At 38.5% G+C, this 18,322-nt stretch overlaps 1 protein-coding gene and 1 pseudogene across 2 annotated transcripts in view; one reads left to right on the forward strand and one right to left on the reverse strand.

Annotated features, from left to right (window-relative positions):
• Positions 1–18,322, forward strand: part of C7 (complement C7) — a 67,125-nt gene that overhangs the window by 20,482 nt on the left and 28,321 nt on the right. For both annotated transcript variants that reach the window (XM_060380527.1, XM_060380528.1), the window contains 3 exons: positions 7,461–7,631; positions 9,050–9,293; positions 12,916–13,029. In XM_060380527.1, the coding sequence (XP_060236510.1) occupies positions 7,461–7,631; positions 9,050–9,293; positions 12,916–13,029 (529 nt within the window). The remainder of the gene's footprint in view (positions 1–7,460; positions 7,632–9,049; positions 9,294–12,915; positions 13,030–18,322) is intronic.
• On the reverse strand, positions 6,801–6,926 carry LOC132653350 (small nucleolar RNA SNORA17; annotated as a pseudogene).

An 18,322-nucleotide genomic window follows, 5' to 3' on the forward strand; every position in this document is an offset into this window, starting at 1 on the left:
TTAAAAAGAATCCATGTTCTTGAAGTCCAGGATGCAGCTCAATGACACTTTTGCTGTGCCCTTTAAGCTCACGTGTCGGGTGAGCTCAGGACGCTTATCATCTGCCCTATGTTGGTGTTCACGTCCAAGGGTCTGCTGTGACTGCTTACAGTGGTTTCCTTACTCACACGCAGCGGCAGCTCATTTAAAATGCTTTATTTTAAAATTGTGAAGCAAGTTATATTTATAAAGGAGTCTGATAACATCTGTCTGCATTGGAAGAAAACCAGTAAAGCAAGTGCTTATGAATATTTATGATCCACATGTTGAAGACTATATCCAGTGACTCAGAAGCCCCAAAGCATCATCTTTGATAACCTTCTTCTCACCCCCAGGAAGCCACTGTCACATGTTTTGTACTAATACTTTCCTTGTTTTGATCTAAATTTATATATAATTATATATAATTTATATATAACATATGATACACGATATAGAATATAACATTATATTATATGTGTGTGTCTACATGTATATAGGTGTCTGTAAGGAAATGCTTGTGATTTGGTTTTGCCTGCTTTTGTCATTTATAGAAAAAGGATCATAATATTAATTATTTTATGGGTTATTTTTTTCCTGCAAAAATGTTTTTAAGATTTATTCATGTTAATGAATATGGACTTTTTATTCTTGTCTCCATTTTTTCTTCTGATGAAAATGCTTTCAACATTCCTATGCATGAATCTTACACAAATGAGTTGCTGTTCAAATCACCATTTCACAGGATCTGCACAACGAAGCTTTACTACTATTCCAAATGGCTGTGTTCTGGCAGCGGTGTGGATGAGTGGTCCTGGGTGCATGCTGTCCTGACTCTTCACCTTTGCTTCTGATCAGAGCATCCTTTTGCTCCAAGCTTCTGCTCCTCAGATGCCCCTGCTGTGCTCACCTGTTTCTTGGTACCACCACCAAATCTGCTCATACAGAATTCTTTAGGATTTTGGATACTTTCCTGAGGATTTGGGTGAAGGAAAAGGGCTTCCCTGAACACATGCACCCATCCCAGCCCATATCCTGACCTTCCAAACTCTCTTCACAGCCTTACCAAAGTGGAGATTTGCTCTCATTCTGTTTTAACCTTTTTTGTTGATTTCATTTTCCAAAAGCTACCTTCTTACTCCTTTTCTTCCCTTATCTCAGAATTCCCTGCATTTCCAGTTGAGTTATGACTACATTTAACTTTCCAATTTGTAAACAAAAATGACTGGTGTTGATACAGAGGACCTCTCTTCCCTCAGATTAGCCTCTATAGAAGCAGCTTTGACTATGAATGCTAAGCATCAACCTCTGGTTTATAGTGGACTGAGCTAGTTGCCGCGAGTACTTATTGAATTAAGGAACTGAAGGAGTACCAGGGATGGGGAAGGCAGTGAGTAAAAGGAAAATAAAAAAAAAATAATAGAGGGTGAATGTAACACAAGTGCATGATACTCATGTGTGGTAATGCCATCATAAAACCCCTAACTTTTATGCAGTTACAACATGCTAAAAAAGATTATAGAGCCAAGCAAAAGGGACATTAAACTGATTTGAGGAACAACTGTAATTACCAAGGTTTGAATATCTACCTCATATTTTCTCTCTTTTAGGCAACTGGTGTAGGTTAAAATCCTTGTACTAATCTTGGAAGGTAATATTTTGCTATTTTGTCATGTATAAATTGAGATTTGGAGGACTTCAGCTTATTCCACATTACCATGGTAAAACAGTGTAACCTGGATCCAGAGAATCAGATTCTGCAGCCCTCTTTATTATTCTATTATATTTTGTTGCCTCTTTTTTGCATTTAATTTCTTTTTCAATTCTGAAATTTGTATAACGAATAACATATGCTATAATTTAACCCCTGGCTAGGAGAGAGAACATGAAATATGTGCATGCAGATACTAATAATTATTATTCAACTTCTATTTCTGGAAGGATATGTTACTAATTCTTTCATAATTATAGGGCAGAGAAATTGCATATAAATTTCAGAAGGGTCAGCTTTAGAACATTGCAGAGAAGAGGAAATAATGAGGGAGAATATTTCTGATTCAGTTGGAAGGTAGATATGCTACAAGTCTGTGGCTTCTGAGGAGAATGCATTAACAACGACGTGATCCTCACATCCATTTTCCTCAGCATAGCTTGGTTTGGGGATTGACGTCTGAAATGCCTTTCCCATCACTTAGAGTGAAGGTGTCTGTCAGAAGTCGAGGGAAATTATAGCCTGTTACTGAGTGTGGAATAGTAATGATTTGCAAATCCAGCCTGAGGGAAGTGAGGTGGAAGCAACAGGCAGCGAGCCAGTCATCCAAATGCTAAATGTAGATGCGGGGATGGGGCGGCAAGAGTCTCCCTGAGTTCAAATAGATCGACCCAGTACTCACTGTTTGTTCAGCTCTCCGTAGGGTAGAGGGTGGCTTGGAACTCATTTGAAACATCAATATTAAGAAACATAAAACATGTATGATCTTTTATAATCTCTATGTGCACACACGCAAAGGAATAACGAAAAAGCCAACTTTAATGCTACATAATCTGAGACTCTGCTTCCTCTGTCTATGTGAGGATGATTCCTAAGACTGCTTCATCTACCTTCTAATAGGAAATAATTTGGGCAGTGAGAAAAATAGTTCTCATATGAGAACTTTTATATTCTGGGCACTATTCTAAGGATTTCACATGGATATTCCTTTCACATAGATATTTTCCTTTTCTTATAAAAGTTGATTGTACTTATTCAGAAAATATCAAATTTAAAATAATTCAAAATCTGAAACTTCTGGAATAGTGACATGAAGTGGAAAATTCCACATACTGAAACTATGTTTCATGCACAAAACACTAAAAGTACCATATAAAATTAACTTTAGAGTATGTGTACAAGGTATATATGAAACAAAGATATATTTTGTGTTCAAACTTGTCCCATTCCCAACATATCTCATTATTTATGCAAATATATTAAGATAAAAAGTATCTGAAACTCAATGCACTTCAGTGTCAAACATGAGTGTGCCTCAGGCTCCAATACTGAATTGACATGATATATACGTATAACTCCCTGTCTATGTATTTATAGTCATAGCTGCTTATACTATAAATATTCACACTATGCTTTTATAATAGCTTTAGTTGTAATGGGAACGACAGACTGAAGAAAGAGAGAGGAAAAAGTGAAAAAAATAGGAGGGTAAGGAGCACTTCTCAATAACTGAAAGCAGTTAAAGCCAGCTGTAGTAAGAAATGAAGGCTATGGATGATCAAGAAAAGGAGAGGGAAAAGAAGAGAGGAAAGAAGGAAGAGAGTTCTTGATGACTATGAAGAAGTTTCTGGTGTGGCCAGGGAAAGATACAGTTTACTGAGAAGACAGGACGTGGTTTTCAGGGAGAAGACACTGCTAGGGGAAGAGCTATGAAGTCTAAACAAATGGAAAGGCACTTAAAAAAAGTACTAATAGCAAGAGGGAATAAACGGAAGAACAGGACTCTATGATGCTGAATGATGGGTGTGTTAATAATAAAGTAAGAGTCAAAAGACCTTGAGATGCTGATGTGTTGTATGTTTTAATTAGTGATTTGGAGAACTTGATACCTCAGGTAGAAGAGGGAAAATTAATAAGATTGCACTATCTGGGAAAAAAATTCTACTGCCATGTGTAGGCTACAGAGTGAGGAGAAAGCTACTGTACTAAAGCAGCCAAGAGTAGTATTTACATAATCAAGAATCTGAGATTTGAATTGTAGATGTGAAGGTGGGGGAAAAGAAGCAGAAAATTTGGCATTAGATTCTTATTTCTCAAAAGAAATGCAAATAAAAATAACATAAATATTGTTTATAGGAAACCAAATGGTCCAGAAACAATGTAGTGATTGGGAAAACTGTCACATTCATTTTATTTTTCTGTGTGTATATTTGTGTAGTTGTACATAATGAAAATAATATTCTTATGAAATTAACCATGTTAAAACCCATACTTTCAGCCAGGCGGTGGTGCCTTTAATCTCAACACTCAGGAGGCACAGGCAGACATACCTTTCTGAGTTGGTCTACAGAGTGAGTTTCAGGAGAGCTAAAGGCTACACAGAGAAATCTTGTCTTGAAAAACCAAACCAAACAACAACAAAAAATATTTTCTTGTTTTCTGCATTTAGTAGGTATGCATATGAAACAATGTTTGATTATACTTTCCTTTTTCTCTCTGTATTTAGTTTTTCTTTGAGATAGTTTTACTCTAACTCAGTCTGGCCTGGAACTCACAAAGTAGCTTCAGTCTCAGATGAATCATATTACCCATGTGAGCCTCAATGCTTCTATCATGACATTTTCATATGTGTCTTCATCTTGCTTCACTCTTATTCACTTACATTACCTCCTGTGCTCCTTCTTCCTACTGACGCCCTTCTTTTCATCAAGTAGCCTTCTGATTTCATTTCCTCTGTCCCTCCTCTCTCTCATTTGTCATTAATCAATCTCTCTCTTTCGCTCTCCATCTAATCTATTATCTATCTAGCTTTCCATCTGTCTGTTATTTGTCTATTGTATAATATATCCATATATTATCTATCTTATCTATCTATCTATCTATCATCTATCTATTTAATCTAATCTATACACCTATTATCTATCTATTCATCTATCTGTTATCTATTTATCCTTCTATCTATTATCTGTCATCTATCTACCTATCATCTTTAACTGTAGATTCCACATATGAGAGAAAACACACAGCATTTGACTCTCTGAGTTTGGCTTATTCCACTAACAATGATATCCACTTCCATTTATGTATATCTATCTATTACATATTTTTTTGCAAATGACACAATTTCATTATTTTATTGAAAAATACTAAGTATAATGTAAAGAGTACATATTTTCTTTGAGTTTTAGCGATAATTTAGGTTATCATACAAAACAGTGGGTTTCATTATGGCTTCTTTGTACATAAATATTTGTATATGCCACATTTTTCACATCCATTCATCTTTTGATGGACTTCTAGGCTGATCACATAGTTTGGTTATGTGAATATAACCATATGTGAATATAATTGACATTGTCAATTGTGCTGAGTATCTCTGAAGTACCCTGATTTGGATTCCTTTGTTTATATATCCAGAATTGGCATACCTGGATCATATGGGAGGTCTATTTTCAAATTTTTTTTTTTTCCAATGCAGTTTATTCAGGAACCTTGAACAATCCTCGGACCCTGGGGAAAGCCAGCCCACAGCTTAAATAGCCTCTGGGTAGCCAACCCAGGCGTGCCACGTGGGCAATGCAGATAGGTCCACATACATGGAAGCAAGCCAGATCCTCGGCCTTAGCCAAATGTGGAATTGTTCGTGACAGAGAGCACTCACCATCGGGAAGGTGGAAGGCGGAAACCAGCTCCATCATTAAGGCATAGCATTCCGCAGCTCTCTACAGTTTCCCCTTTTTGTTTTAGACGCATCAGGCAAGAGTAGAGGTCTGATCTCTGATATTAGAAATAAATAGGGACTTTGTACAGATGTTCATTTAGGTGTCATCCACCCAAAGAGCATCAGACCCGTCGATACCTTTTTCTCAGAGGCGGGACCTGGGGCATCAACCCACATGCAATCAGACATGCTCTTCTCTGGGTCTATTTTCAAATTTTGAGGAATGCCCATACAGATTTCCATAGTGGTTGCCCTAATTTATTTCTCACTAGTGGTATCTCTTCCTGCCTGTATCTACCACATCACAAATTTCTTTTTAGAGTTTCTGGTGTGTATTTATGTTAAATTTGTTGAGTTCTTTATAGAATTTACATATTAATCCCTGTCAGTTTTATAGCTAGGATTTCTGTGATGGGGTAGGCCATCTTTTCTCTCTGTTGATTAGTTTCCTTGATCGACAGAACCTAAATTTCAATTCCTCGTCTATGTCACTGCAAGGGGAGACAAGTGGCAGGACCAGCTTTCTCACATTCATACCCTTGCAGCTGGCTCATCTGCAACCTGTACAACCAGGGCCAGCTATACTGTTCTTCTCCGGCAATGTGCAAAACCTGCTCTTCTGGGTACTACAGATGGTTAGGGGTAGGATCAGCTTTCCTGCTTTTACACCCTCAGGTCAACTCTCCCATGAAGCCCAGGTGAGGGGTAGGGCCAATTTTGTGTAGCCCTCAGACATCAACATCTCCTGGGGAAATCTGCCTGGCCTTTGGTGGTGACAGACCCCTGCTGTTGCAGGGGTATGGACCCAGACATGGCCCCCAGTGGCAGCACAGGCCAGGACCCCACTGTGGTCCCAGTTGGCATTACTTGCTACTTATATCAGGGTGTTCCTCGCTACCTTTGCGTCTCCAGTTCTGCCCCTCTTCATTGTGCCTGTATCTTTCTCTTCCATTTCTCCACCACTTACTTGCTTTTCTTAGTGGTACCTGGGGTCTCTGAGTGTCTAGGGTTCTCTCAGGAGTGGTCTCAGGAGAGCTAGGCTCCACCTGTGTATTGTGTCACTGTTTAGGAGTCATCTCAAGCATGGTATTGCCTCCCTCCCACCCCCAGGCCTGCACAGCACGGCACTGGTGGGCATCTCAGACTAGCATTCTGTCTGGGTCCCATGGTGTCAGACTGGTGGTTGTCTTGGGTTTGCTCCTCTCCTGGGCCTGTCCGCACGGCCCTGTTCCTGACCTCTCAGCCCCAGATGGGGTTCATCTCATCTGCAGCTTGCTCCCCATCCTGGGAGCCCATCTAGGCCCGCATACAGCTGGACTGATGGTCATCTCAGGCTCTCTTTTTCCAGGGAATGTTAGGCTACTAATCATTCAGATGTTCACAGGTCAGAGCACTGAGTGGAGCCTCGTTCCTCTCTGCCACCTTCTGACACACGTGTGACACAGCAGCCACACCTGCAATGCCTCTAGGGGCAGGGTGTAGTCGGTTTTAATATTCTTGTGGGGTAGTCCTTTCTTCTATCATTTAACACTGGCAAAAGATAATTGAATTTTTCATCAGTTTAGCAGAGTCAGGAAGTTTTAGCTAGCGTCAGGTCACAAAATCCAAATGATCTAATTGTTTCCCATCACCTATTTGTTTCTTTGTTTCTCAATATGGAAAATCAAGAGCCAAATGCTTCAAGTTCTGTTGGTATAGCTGTATGAATTTGTTCACTTCTGGGTTAAATTATGAGTAAAGAAAATGGAATATGTTTATATACAAATGTGTTTTGTGAATTGCTTGGAGTAGCCATTATTGATCCTGTAGCTCTTGCTCAGCGGAGTTTTCTTAGAACAAACAGCTTCTATAAACAGGCCTGACTTTTCGAGTCATAGTTATTTTGTGTAAGTGCAAAGATGGGTATTTGTGGGAGACTGTGTGAAGAAAGCATGCATCTTGAATGATACAACAAAAGCACCTTGACTCTATACCAAGGACTTATAGTAAAAATGTTTCTTTTCCTTATAGGTCAAAGTAAATAATGATTTCAACTTTGAGTTTTACAATAGTAGTTGGTCTTACGTAAAGCACACATCCACAGAAACTAAGTCCTCTCATTCGAAAAGGTTCTTTTTCTTCTCGTCATCATCTGACAAACACAGCCGTGCTTCAGATGTCAAGAAAACCCACATGGAAAAGGTTAGTATGAAACATTAGCTTTTTTTTTCTGTTTTAAACTAGTTTTTAGTGTTATTAACATTAACAAAAGTGTGTTTATCAAAAATACTAGCTCTTTGATTTACATTAAGTTACAAATAACTCCTTTAAGAGACAATGCATTCTTTAAAAGTTTACTTATTTTTTTGTTATTTTGGACAATATATTTGTCTTTTTCTCACTAAAGTATTATTATTATTGTTACTATTATTATATAGACAGGGTCTTGTGTAGTTCAGTCTGACCTTGAATTTGCTACGCAGCTGAGACTAGCTTTGATCTACTGATCATCTTGCTTCCACCTTCCAAATGATGGGATTATAGATGTGCAACATTGTGCCTGGTTTGTTTCATTCTTTTCCTTCCTTCCTTCCTTCCTTCCTTCCTTCCTTCCTTCCTTCCTTCCTTCCTTCCTTTCTTTTTTGAGGCAGGGATTCATGTAGTCCATTTTGGCCTTAAACTCTAGATACTTTGCCTCTAGAGTTCTGGGTTTACAGGCATGCCCTATCATGGCTGACTGACTTTTTTGAAGTTAGCTTGCCTAATCATGGAAGGGTGGTATAAGTAAAAGTGATTTTAGCTGTTTTATCACTAAGAAGCTGGCTATGGGAATATGAGTTCATATTTTACTATCTCTGTATTATGCTGTTTACATTGTAGGGATTTAGTGCAAGTCTGCTTTGAATATTATTAAAAGGTGATTAAGAAATGTTGCAAAAACCCCATCAAATAAATAGCTTAACCTGCAAACATCCCAGTATGAGAGATAAGTAATATAGTCTTCTTGCCTGTAAGCTATGGTCAAAATGTGACTCTAATATGTATTACTTTGAACACTTATTTCAAGACTAGTTTAGATGAGCATTGTTCACATATTATCCTTAACTTGGCTCCCAGATCCTTCAGGTTACTTCATGAAGGTGTGCCCAGGAGAGAACTCATTATATCTTTTAGTATTGTATATTTTCTTTTTGAAGGTCGACCCAGTCCTGTTGGTGATGGTTGCCCTTAAAGCAATTGAATATGATGGCTAAGAAATTTTCCCCAACATAATATTTTTATTTAGGAATTTCATACTGATCACACTCAATTCTCATTTCTCCCAGATCCACCCTCCCGTCCTCAAGTCTCACTCTTCCCCTCCAAAAAAAGCCCCACCAAGTCTAATTTATGTTATACTGGTCAGAGAATAGTCAAACTCCCAGTGACCAGCCCCTTAAAGAGACCTGAGTTTGAGTTCTTCCCTGCTCCACTGCCAGAAGCCATCACCTATAATTATTTATTAAGAAAAATGAAACTGGAGAGATGGAATTGGCAGCTGATCAAGATGATGGCTAGGAAACTGTTTTCCTGTCTTTTACCTTCCACCTAAAACTCCTTTTACTTTCTTTTCCCTGCAGAGTTATCAATTGCTTGTTGTTCAGAACAGCGTTGAAGTGGCCCAGTTCATTAATAATAATCCTGAATTTTTACAACTTGCTGAGCCATTCTGGAAGGAACTCTCCCATCTTCCCACTGTGTATGACTACAGTGCCTACCGACGGTTAATTGACCAGTATGGGACACATTATCTGCATTCCGGGTCCTTAGGAGGAGAATACAGAGTTCTGTTTTATATGGATTCAGAAAATAACAAACATAGTGGTATAGTATTAAAAATGTTATCTAAAAGCATTTGAGGGGTTTTAATGGGAGAATATATGTGGTTAACTTAAACTTTTAAGCTTTAAAATTTGATAGAGATTCCAAAATTGTAGGAATCTATTATACTGTACTTAAATTCTCATATGATTTAAGAAATGTCTGCCTACTCTTTTGAATAATATCAAGTTAAACCATTACCATTATCACTTGTCTCTAGGGAATGTTAGATTTTTATAATACTTTATAATCTTTCCCATTTCTCAGATTAAAAAGTTCTTCTTTTTTAGAAGTAGATGTTTGAATTACCATACAAAGCAATGGTTTTGTTATAGATCTTAATACATACTTTGTTCTTGTTTATCCCTTCATCCAAGATCTCTTTTTTGCACCCAACATCCCTCTTGCTTATCTCTTTCCACCTCCTATTGTCCTTTTGTGTCACATATATTCTAATACTCCTCTGCCCTGAGATTTCTGCTCTCATTTCTAGTCTTCCCTTCTTTTCTTTCTACTTTCCCCACATTTAAATCTAGGTTCCACATATGAATAAAACCATCTTTCCAATTTTAGCTTATTTCACTTAACAGAATGATTTCCAGTTTCTTCAATTTTTCTGCAAATGTCATAATTACATTAGTTTTTCTTTCTAGCATAATACAAATTCCATTGTGCTTGTGTACATTTTCTTTACCCATTCATCTATTGATGAGCATCCAGTCTGGTTCCATATTCTTCTATCATGTTGTGAGCAATGCCACAATAAACATACATGTGTCTCTTAGTATATTGACATAGAGTCAGTCCTTAGGATATAGGAGTACCGGAAGTGGCAGAGTCATGTATGATAGCTAGCTCCATACTGATTTCCTTTGTGGTTATACCGGTTTACATTTCCAACAGTAATGAACAGGGTTCTTTTTCCCTCTCTTATGTTCTCCAGAATTTGTTGTCAACATTAAAAAATATTTCTTATGGAAGATTAAATGAGGAAGTTACTGATAATTTTTTTCCCCACTAGCGATTGAATTGTAGGACCTCATGCATGGTGAACATGCGCTCTACTGCTCTGCTATATACTTAGTCTTCTTTTTGTTTTGCTTTTAAAATTGCGTTTTAGACTTAACTTGCTCAGAGTGGCCTTGAACTCATTCTAGCCCAGGCTGTCTTGAACTTGTGATCTTCTTTCATCAGCTCCCTCAGTAGCTGGGATTACAGCTTTGTGCCACTAGGGTATGTTTAGGAAAAAAAAATGTTTTAAAGCATTAGCTTTTTGTTAGCTTTTTGTTCTTTACCATTTGCAATTCTTTAAAAGAAATCATCCCTGAGAATCAACATTTGGTGGATACCTTCCTCAGGACAGGTGAAATGCATTTTACCCACAATCCTCACATCTCATAAGGTGGGCACTATGACCCGTTTTCCTCAGATTAAAAACTGAAACTTGTTATGATGATACTCTTGGAGGTCACATAGATTGTAAGGAAAGGATCTGAAGCCAGAATGAACTGCTGTCACAACCAGCCTAGCCTTCCCCCTGGGCTGTGAAGGGGAACTGATTTTTGTTAGAAAATGAATCTGCCACTGAAATTCTTGCTTTGGGGATTCCAGCTTGAAAGGAGGGCCCACCCCATCTGTTCAGCGTTCCTTCTCTCAGAGACTTTTCTGTCTGCCTAACTAATGTTTCAGGTTACACCATTCCTTTCCCCTTGGGCAGCTGCCCACACTTCTTCCTTCATTCCAACTCATCTCTTCAAGATCTTTTGCTTGAGAGATGATCCTGTTCTACTCTTGAAGTCATATAAGACCTTTTTTTACACAGGATTCAAGGAGAGCTTGTAGCCTTTCCTTATGCGGTAACCGTAATTTCTTCTTTGCTCCCACTGGACCTTTTCAGTTTCCTAGCTGTTAAATTTAAGTAGTTTCACTTCTAAATCAGAATTTTAAAACTACATTGAGAGTCTACCTTCCTCCAGTCAGAGCAGCAATAGTTAACTAAACAGTAAGGGCTATTGAACCCTTAAACACTGATGAAAGGAATAGACATTTTCCCAACCACTGTGGAAATAAGTATTGAAAACCTGAAAACAGACCTACTATATGGTCCATCTCTACCACTCCTGGATATATAAACAAAACACTCCAAGGCAGCACACTGGAGAGATTTTCACTATTGACAACAACAATTATGTTCACAGTAACCAAAATATGAAATCAGCCTTGATGTCCATCAATAGACAGACAGATTCTTGATTAGTCAGGACTTTTGGGCTTTAGTACCTTAGCTCAATGATTAGATAGAGTCTGCTGTCAAGCCTTTACTCTCTTGGAGCTGACTCTTGACCTCTTCCACCAGGACATGGAGACAATTTTATTTTCTTTAGGCTTGTTCCCCCAACCAAACTGCCAACAAAGGAAGGCCATCTTACTCCTAATTGCTATCTTTAGTGACCACAGATACTGATAGAGAGGCTGAATTAGCTGGACCAGGAGTTTAGGAACTAACATGTATAGACTCATAATTCAGCTTTTAGAATCTCAGTGAATGGGAAGCCATCATACTCCTGTGTTTATCTACTTGTTTTATTGCGAAGGGACTGACTGTGGGTGGGTAAGAGATGCCTCTCTTTGAAGTATTCAAATTCTGCTTCCTCTACTCACTCATGTGAAAATTATTTGGGACTGCCTGCCCCTCACCCACCTCTCTTCAGCCAAAGCTAATAGGAGAAAAATAACAAAATCCAAATATCCTTTTTATTTCTGAAATTTGTATTAGAGGGCACTTGAAACTGCATATTTTGTTATTTTTAAATTTATTTTTTCATTTATTACATTTTATTCACTTTGTATCCCATCTGTAGCCCCCTTCCTCATCCCCTCCCCTCCCAACCCCACCCTCCCTTTCTCTTCTCCTCCTACAGCCCTCCCCAAATCCACTGATAGGGGAGGCCCTCCTCCCCTTCCATCTGACCCTAGTCTATCAGGTCTCATCAGGATTGGCTCCATTGTCTTCCTCTGTGGCCTGGTAAGGCTACCAACCCCCATCAGGGGAAGGTGATCAAAGAGCCAGGGACTGAGTTCATGTTAGAGACAGCCCCTGTTCCCTTTACTAGAAAACCCACTTGGGGACTGAGTTGCCATGGGCTACATCTGTGCAGGGGTTCTAGGTTATCTCCATGCATGGTCCTTGGTTAGAGTATCAGTCTGAGAAAAAACCCTTGTACCCAGATTTTTTAGTTCTGTTGCTTTCCTTGTGGAGCTCCTGTTCCCTCCAGGTCTTTTTTTTTTTTAATCTCCACTTCTTTCATAAGATTCCCTGCACCCTGCCCAATGTTTGCTTATGAGTCTCAGCATCTGCTTTAATGTCGTGCTAGGTAGAGTCCTTCAGAGGCCCTCTGTTGTAGGCTGCCGTCCTGTTTCCTGTTTTCTTCCTCTTCTGATGTCAATCCTGTCTGCCCTTCTGAATGAGGATTGAGCATCTTACCCACTCTTTTGTTATTCTTTAGCAAATGGCCACAATAGCTGGAAACTACTTGTAATCCCCACTTCCACACATGGCTACACCCCAGTGAAGGTCTTTAATGAACACAGAAACTAAACACTTGACTTTTGCATTTCTTCCCAGGTTCTGGGTCAGCCCAGGAGAAGGCATGTTCTTCTTCAGATTATCGGCTTTATTTTTATGTGTCAGCAGATCGGAGATGCAAGGAACTGAAGAACGCTTTGAAATCAACTTCAGGTAAATGAGAAACTGTCCAGTTTGCTTTACTGGCTTAGTTTTGATCATTTTTATAATTAATTAAGTTTTTAATTGTTAGCAGGTATTCTGCTTAAAAAATTTTAGTTGGTTATTTTTATGTCTTGCTTTATTTTCATTGTTGTACTATTTTACTTTTTTGAGATAGCTCCTCACTATGTTACTATCTAGACTTGATCCTTCTGTTACTAGAAAATTAGGGGGCCCCCATATTGGGCATTATATGGTAGAAGGAAAATTAGGGCTTAGATTCCTAATATTGCTCATTAAAGAAATTTAAAATGGACTTATTGGAAAACTTGTGAACAAAATATTATTAGAAAACAACAGGGAAGTCAGGCTGTAAATCACCAGGAGGGTTTATGGAGAAGAGGAAGAGAGAAAGCGATGCCTTTTGAACACGTGTGTGGCTGAATCGTTTTAGAGAAAGAGTGAGAAAGCACCAAAATGCCAGTGGAAACATGCTTAGAAGTTGGCCAGGATCAGAAACAAAAACTTAGAAAAGAAGAAAAAAAGAGCACTTATGCCTTTTGGTGTTAGGATGAAAGAAAACAGACATAGCAGAACTGTATGGGAGAGGCTCTGTAAGAGACTGTACCAAAGACAAAGTTTCTGTGAAGCTAAAGTCATCATCTCACCAGGATAACTATTCCTCCAATCTCTTTAGCATGCTGTAGAGTGAATCAGCCTTCCTGAGGGGTGGACTCTTGGCCAGGTGATTGACAGGCCCAGCTGAATTAATTCTTAATGGAACACACAATAGTATGTATTGTTCTAATCTTGGGAGTGGATCATAAAGCCACATGTCCACTTCCCTATCTCATTGATGGGATCCCATCTGGCCTGAACCTGTGCAGCTTCTGTGTATGTGCCACATCTGAGAGTTTCTATGATACCAGTCCTGTTGCTTCTAGAAGACGTGTTTCCTTGCAGTTATCCATCTCTGCTGGCTCTTACAGTCTTTCCTCCTCTTCCTCATAGATACCTGAGCCTCGAGGGGAGGAGTTTTATAAAGACATCCCACATATGACAGTCCTCCAAAGTCTGTTATTCTCTGCAAATTGTCTCTGTGTTAATTCCCACCTACTGAAAGAAGGAGCTTCTCTAATATGGGTTGAGCAATGTCTGTTCTGTGTGTTTATCAGTTTGTCATTAGGAGTAATTTCATTGCTATGTTCTTTAAGAGTGATAATAATAGTAGGTTTTCCTTTAGGCCAATGACCTGTCTAGTTTCAATTTCTTGGCCATTTTAGCAGTGTTAGGTATGGGTTCCATCTCATAGGGTGGGCCTTAAATCCAACCAAAAAGTGGTTGCTTATTTCTATAACCTTTGAACCACTAATGCACCAGAATATATTGCTTGTAATTCACTGTTGTAGGTCCCGAGGTTTGTAGCTGGGTGACATTGATGATTATCTCTCCCTTTCAGGAGTGTGTGGAATACCTTCTACTGCAATGAATAATAGTCACTAGGCGTTAGATTTCTAGTTAGGCATTAGTTAAACTTCTCTGTGCCTGTAACATAAGTGTTGTACTCAGCAATAGGGACTTACCAGAATGCTGTGGAGAGCAACCAATAGCCTTGGTAATTGCTTGTGGTGTTTGGAGGGTTTCAATGGGGTCCCTTTGGCCAATAATACATCAAGATGGAACTCATTCCTGGAACTGGAGGTGTTACTTGGTGGCATAAAATGTCTAGTTGGGGCATTCTATTTCCTATTACTTCATAATTCTATTTATATTCCTTTATATACATGTGTATTTTAGGAAGCTTAAGGTAGTAGATTTTCATGTTTTTTTCAAACGGCTTTTAGTGTTAGTTGTCCCCATGTTCTGCCCCCTCTATCTCATTCTCCTCCCTGATTAATTATTTTATTCTAGTTTCCCCTTTATTTCTCCATAATATTATATTCTATTTTCCTTTCCTTAGGAGACCCTTTTCTCTCTTGTAGTGTGTAACTAGGCACCTAATTTCCGTGATTATTTGGGTTGTAGCACACAGATCAAATGCTTAAAAGCTAACAACCACATGTAACAGAAAACGTGCAGGATTTGTCTTTTGGGGTCTAAGTTACCTTACTCAGGATGATTTTTCTAGTTCTATCCATTTACTGGTAAATGTATTTTTTCTAAACAGCTGAAAAATATTTCATTATGTCATAATATACATTATATAAATGTATCACATTTTCATTATCCGTTCATCAGTTGATGAACATCTAGGTTGTTTTCAATTTCTGGCTATTATGAATAGAGCAGCAATAGACATGGTAAGAGTTTCTATAGTAAGATGTAGAGTCCTTTGGGTATATGCTTAAGAGTGAGATAGCTGATCTTGAGGTAGACCTATTCTCAGCTTTCCTTAGGAACTCCCACACTGACTTTGAGAGTGGCTGTAAAAGTTTGTACTTCCATAAGCAATGGGTAACTGTTTATCATCAGGAGAAAAAGCTGTTGTTTTTTATTGCTGTTGGTTTTTAAAATATTTTTGTTGGTCTTGGTCACTTGACTGTGTTAAGATAAAAATCTCAAAGTAGTTTTAATTTTTATTTCCCTGATGGCTAAAGAAGCTGAACATTTCTTAGTTTCTCAGCCATTTATGTTTCATCTGTTGAGAATTCTCTGTTTATTTCTGTACTCCATTTTTAAGTTGGGTTGTTTTTTGATGTTAATTTTAAAAGTTCTTTATATTATTTGCTTATTAACATCTATCATATGCATAAATGGTAAAGCTCTTTTCTCATACACCAGGCTACCTCTTTGTCTGAATGATGGTGTCCTTTACTATAAGAAACTTTTGTTTTATCAGTTCCCATTTATTAATTCCCATTTATCATAACCAAATTTTTAAAGAAACTGAAATTTCCATTACATTGATCCTTTAATTTTTTACATTTAAAATTTTTTTTCTTTCCAATTCTTTTATTCTTTTTTATTTTTAATTATACTTTATTTACTTTGTATCCCCCCTCTAGTTCCCTTCCTTCCCCCCCTCCCAATCCTTCCTTTCCTTTCCCTTCTACACACACTCCCCTCCCCAAGTCCACTGGTAGGAGAGGATTTCTTTTTCTTCCTTCTGATCCTAGTCTGTTAGGTCTCATCAGGAGTGGCTGCACTGTCTTCCTCTGTGGCCTAGTAAGGCTGCTTCCCCCTCAGGAGGAGGTGATCAAAGAGCAAGCCAATCAGTTCATATCAGAGACAGTTTCTGTTCCCAATACTATGGAACCCACTTGGACACTGAATTGCCATGGGCTACATCTGTGCAGGGGTTCTAGGTGTCTCAGCAAAGAGGATGGACACCAGAAGAAGAAAACAGGAAACAAGTTAGGAGCCTCCCACAGAGGGCCTCTGAAAGGCTCTGCCTTGCTGACTATCAAAGCAGATGTTGAGACTTATGGCCAAACTTTGGGCAGAATGCAGGGAATCTTATGAAAGAAGTGGGAAATATTAGTAAGAGCTGAGAGGATAGGAGGTCCACAAGGAGAGCAATAGAACCAAAAAATTTGAGCCCAGAGGCCATTTATTAATTTTTAATCTTAGTACCTGTGCTAATAGTTTTCTGTTCAGTAAGTCTTTTACTGTGCCAATAATTTCAAAGCTATTTCCTATTTCCCTTTTATACCACATTCAGGGTATCTGTCCTTATGTTGAGGTCTCTGGTCCATTTGAGTTTTGTTTGGGATGATAAGTATGGATCTATTTGCATTCATCATTTGTTGAAAATTTTGTCTTTTCTCTCATGTGTATTTTTGGCTTCTTTGTAAAAAAAAAAAAGAGGTATCTGTATGTGTGTGTAATTATGTCCAGGTTTTTAATTCAATCACATTGATCAAAGTATTAGTTTTCATGTAATACCATTCTATTTTTATTATTATAGCTTTGTAATACAACTTGAAATCTGAGATGGCTATACCTCCTGCAGTTCTTTTATTTTTCAGGATTGTGTGTGTGTGTGTGTGTGTTTTCATATGAAGTAGAAGATTGTTGGAATTTATTCAGGATTGTATTGAATCTGTGGAGTGCTATTGGTAGAATGGCCATTCTCACAATGTTATTCCTTCTACTCCATGAAAATGGGAGCTCTGCCTATCTTCTGGTGTCTTTTTTTCAGTTGTTTTCTTTACAAAGTTTTTATTATATGGGTTGTTTACTTGTTTTCTTAGAGTTAGAATTATCCCAAGATAGTTTATTTTCTGAGGCTCTGGTAAAAGTTAACATTTCCCTAATTTTTTTCTCAGTCTATTTGTCTTTTGTATATAGGAGAGTTACTGATTTCTCTCTCTCTCTCTCTCTCTCTCTCTCTCTCTCTCTGTGTGTGTGTGTGTGTGTGTGTATGTGTGTGTTAGCTTTGTATCCTACTGCTGATAGTGTTATGCAGATATAGGCACGGTGTTAAGGAACTAGAATTTGATTCTGGTAACTATTGGCCACCACTAAAAGGCTTAATGCAGGAGTAATTAAGCGAAGGTTTACATAGGGATAGTTGTAGAGAAGGAGGCAGAATGGAGTACAAATGACTCCTTAAAGTGAAAAGACGAGAGGAAAGTAAAAGAGTGAGAAGTCAACAGTGAAGAGCTAGAAAGAAGTCAAGGTAGACAAGAGCAGAAAAAAGCATCCATTGGCTGCAGAGACTAAAGCTTATTTTCTATAAACGGAATGCATTCTGTCACGTGGGAGGAATGTGCCTTCTGTAATGTGATGGATTTGGCAGTATTGGAGTTTATATCTTATTAGGGATGAGGGTAGAAATAGGAAGGAAAGCTGACCTAGGCTTCTCTAATGTTCAGTGAGGAAGGAGGATCCTTGAGAGAGGTCCTAGACACCAAGAACATGGTAGTGACAAGGACAAAGAAGATATTTAGACCAAGGAAATGGATATGGCCAAAGAACAGGTTTTTTCCCCATTAAAACAATTAATTAAAGTATAATTAAATCATCTTCCCTTTTCTTTCCTCCTCCCAATTCCTCCCATGTTACTTCCCTGCAGCCCCTCCCCTTTCTCCCTCAGCTCCCTCTGAATGAAGTGGAAGAGTAGCTCTCTAGATGCAGAGGTGCAGAGGGGAGCTGTGGGAAGACGCTGATTTCAGGTGTCCACTGTGCTGGCAACAGAAAGCTACTCACTGACTTGCGTTTGCATTTAGTAAACACATAGCACTTGCTTTCTGCCAGAACACTTTTAAGTGGTTTACAAAAGCTAACATGTGCTCGTCTAATCTATGGAATACTTAGAATTCATATCCCCCTGTTACACACAGGCACACTGAGATACAAAACC

This window comes from Meriones unguiculatus, chromosome 3 (genome assembly GCF_030254825.1).
Source record: "Meriones unguiculatus strain TT.TT164.6M chromosome 3, Bangor_MerUng_6.1, whole genome shotgun sequence".
Lineage (NCBI taxonomy): Eukaryota > Metazoa > Chordata > Mammalia > Rodentia > Muridae > Meriones > Meriones unguiculatus.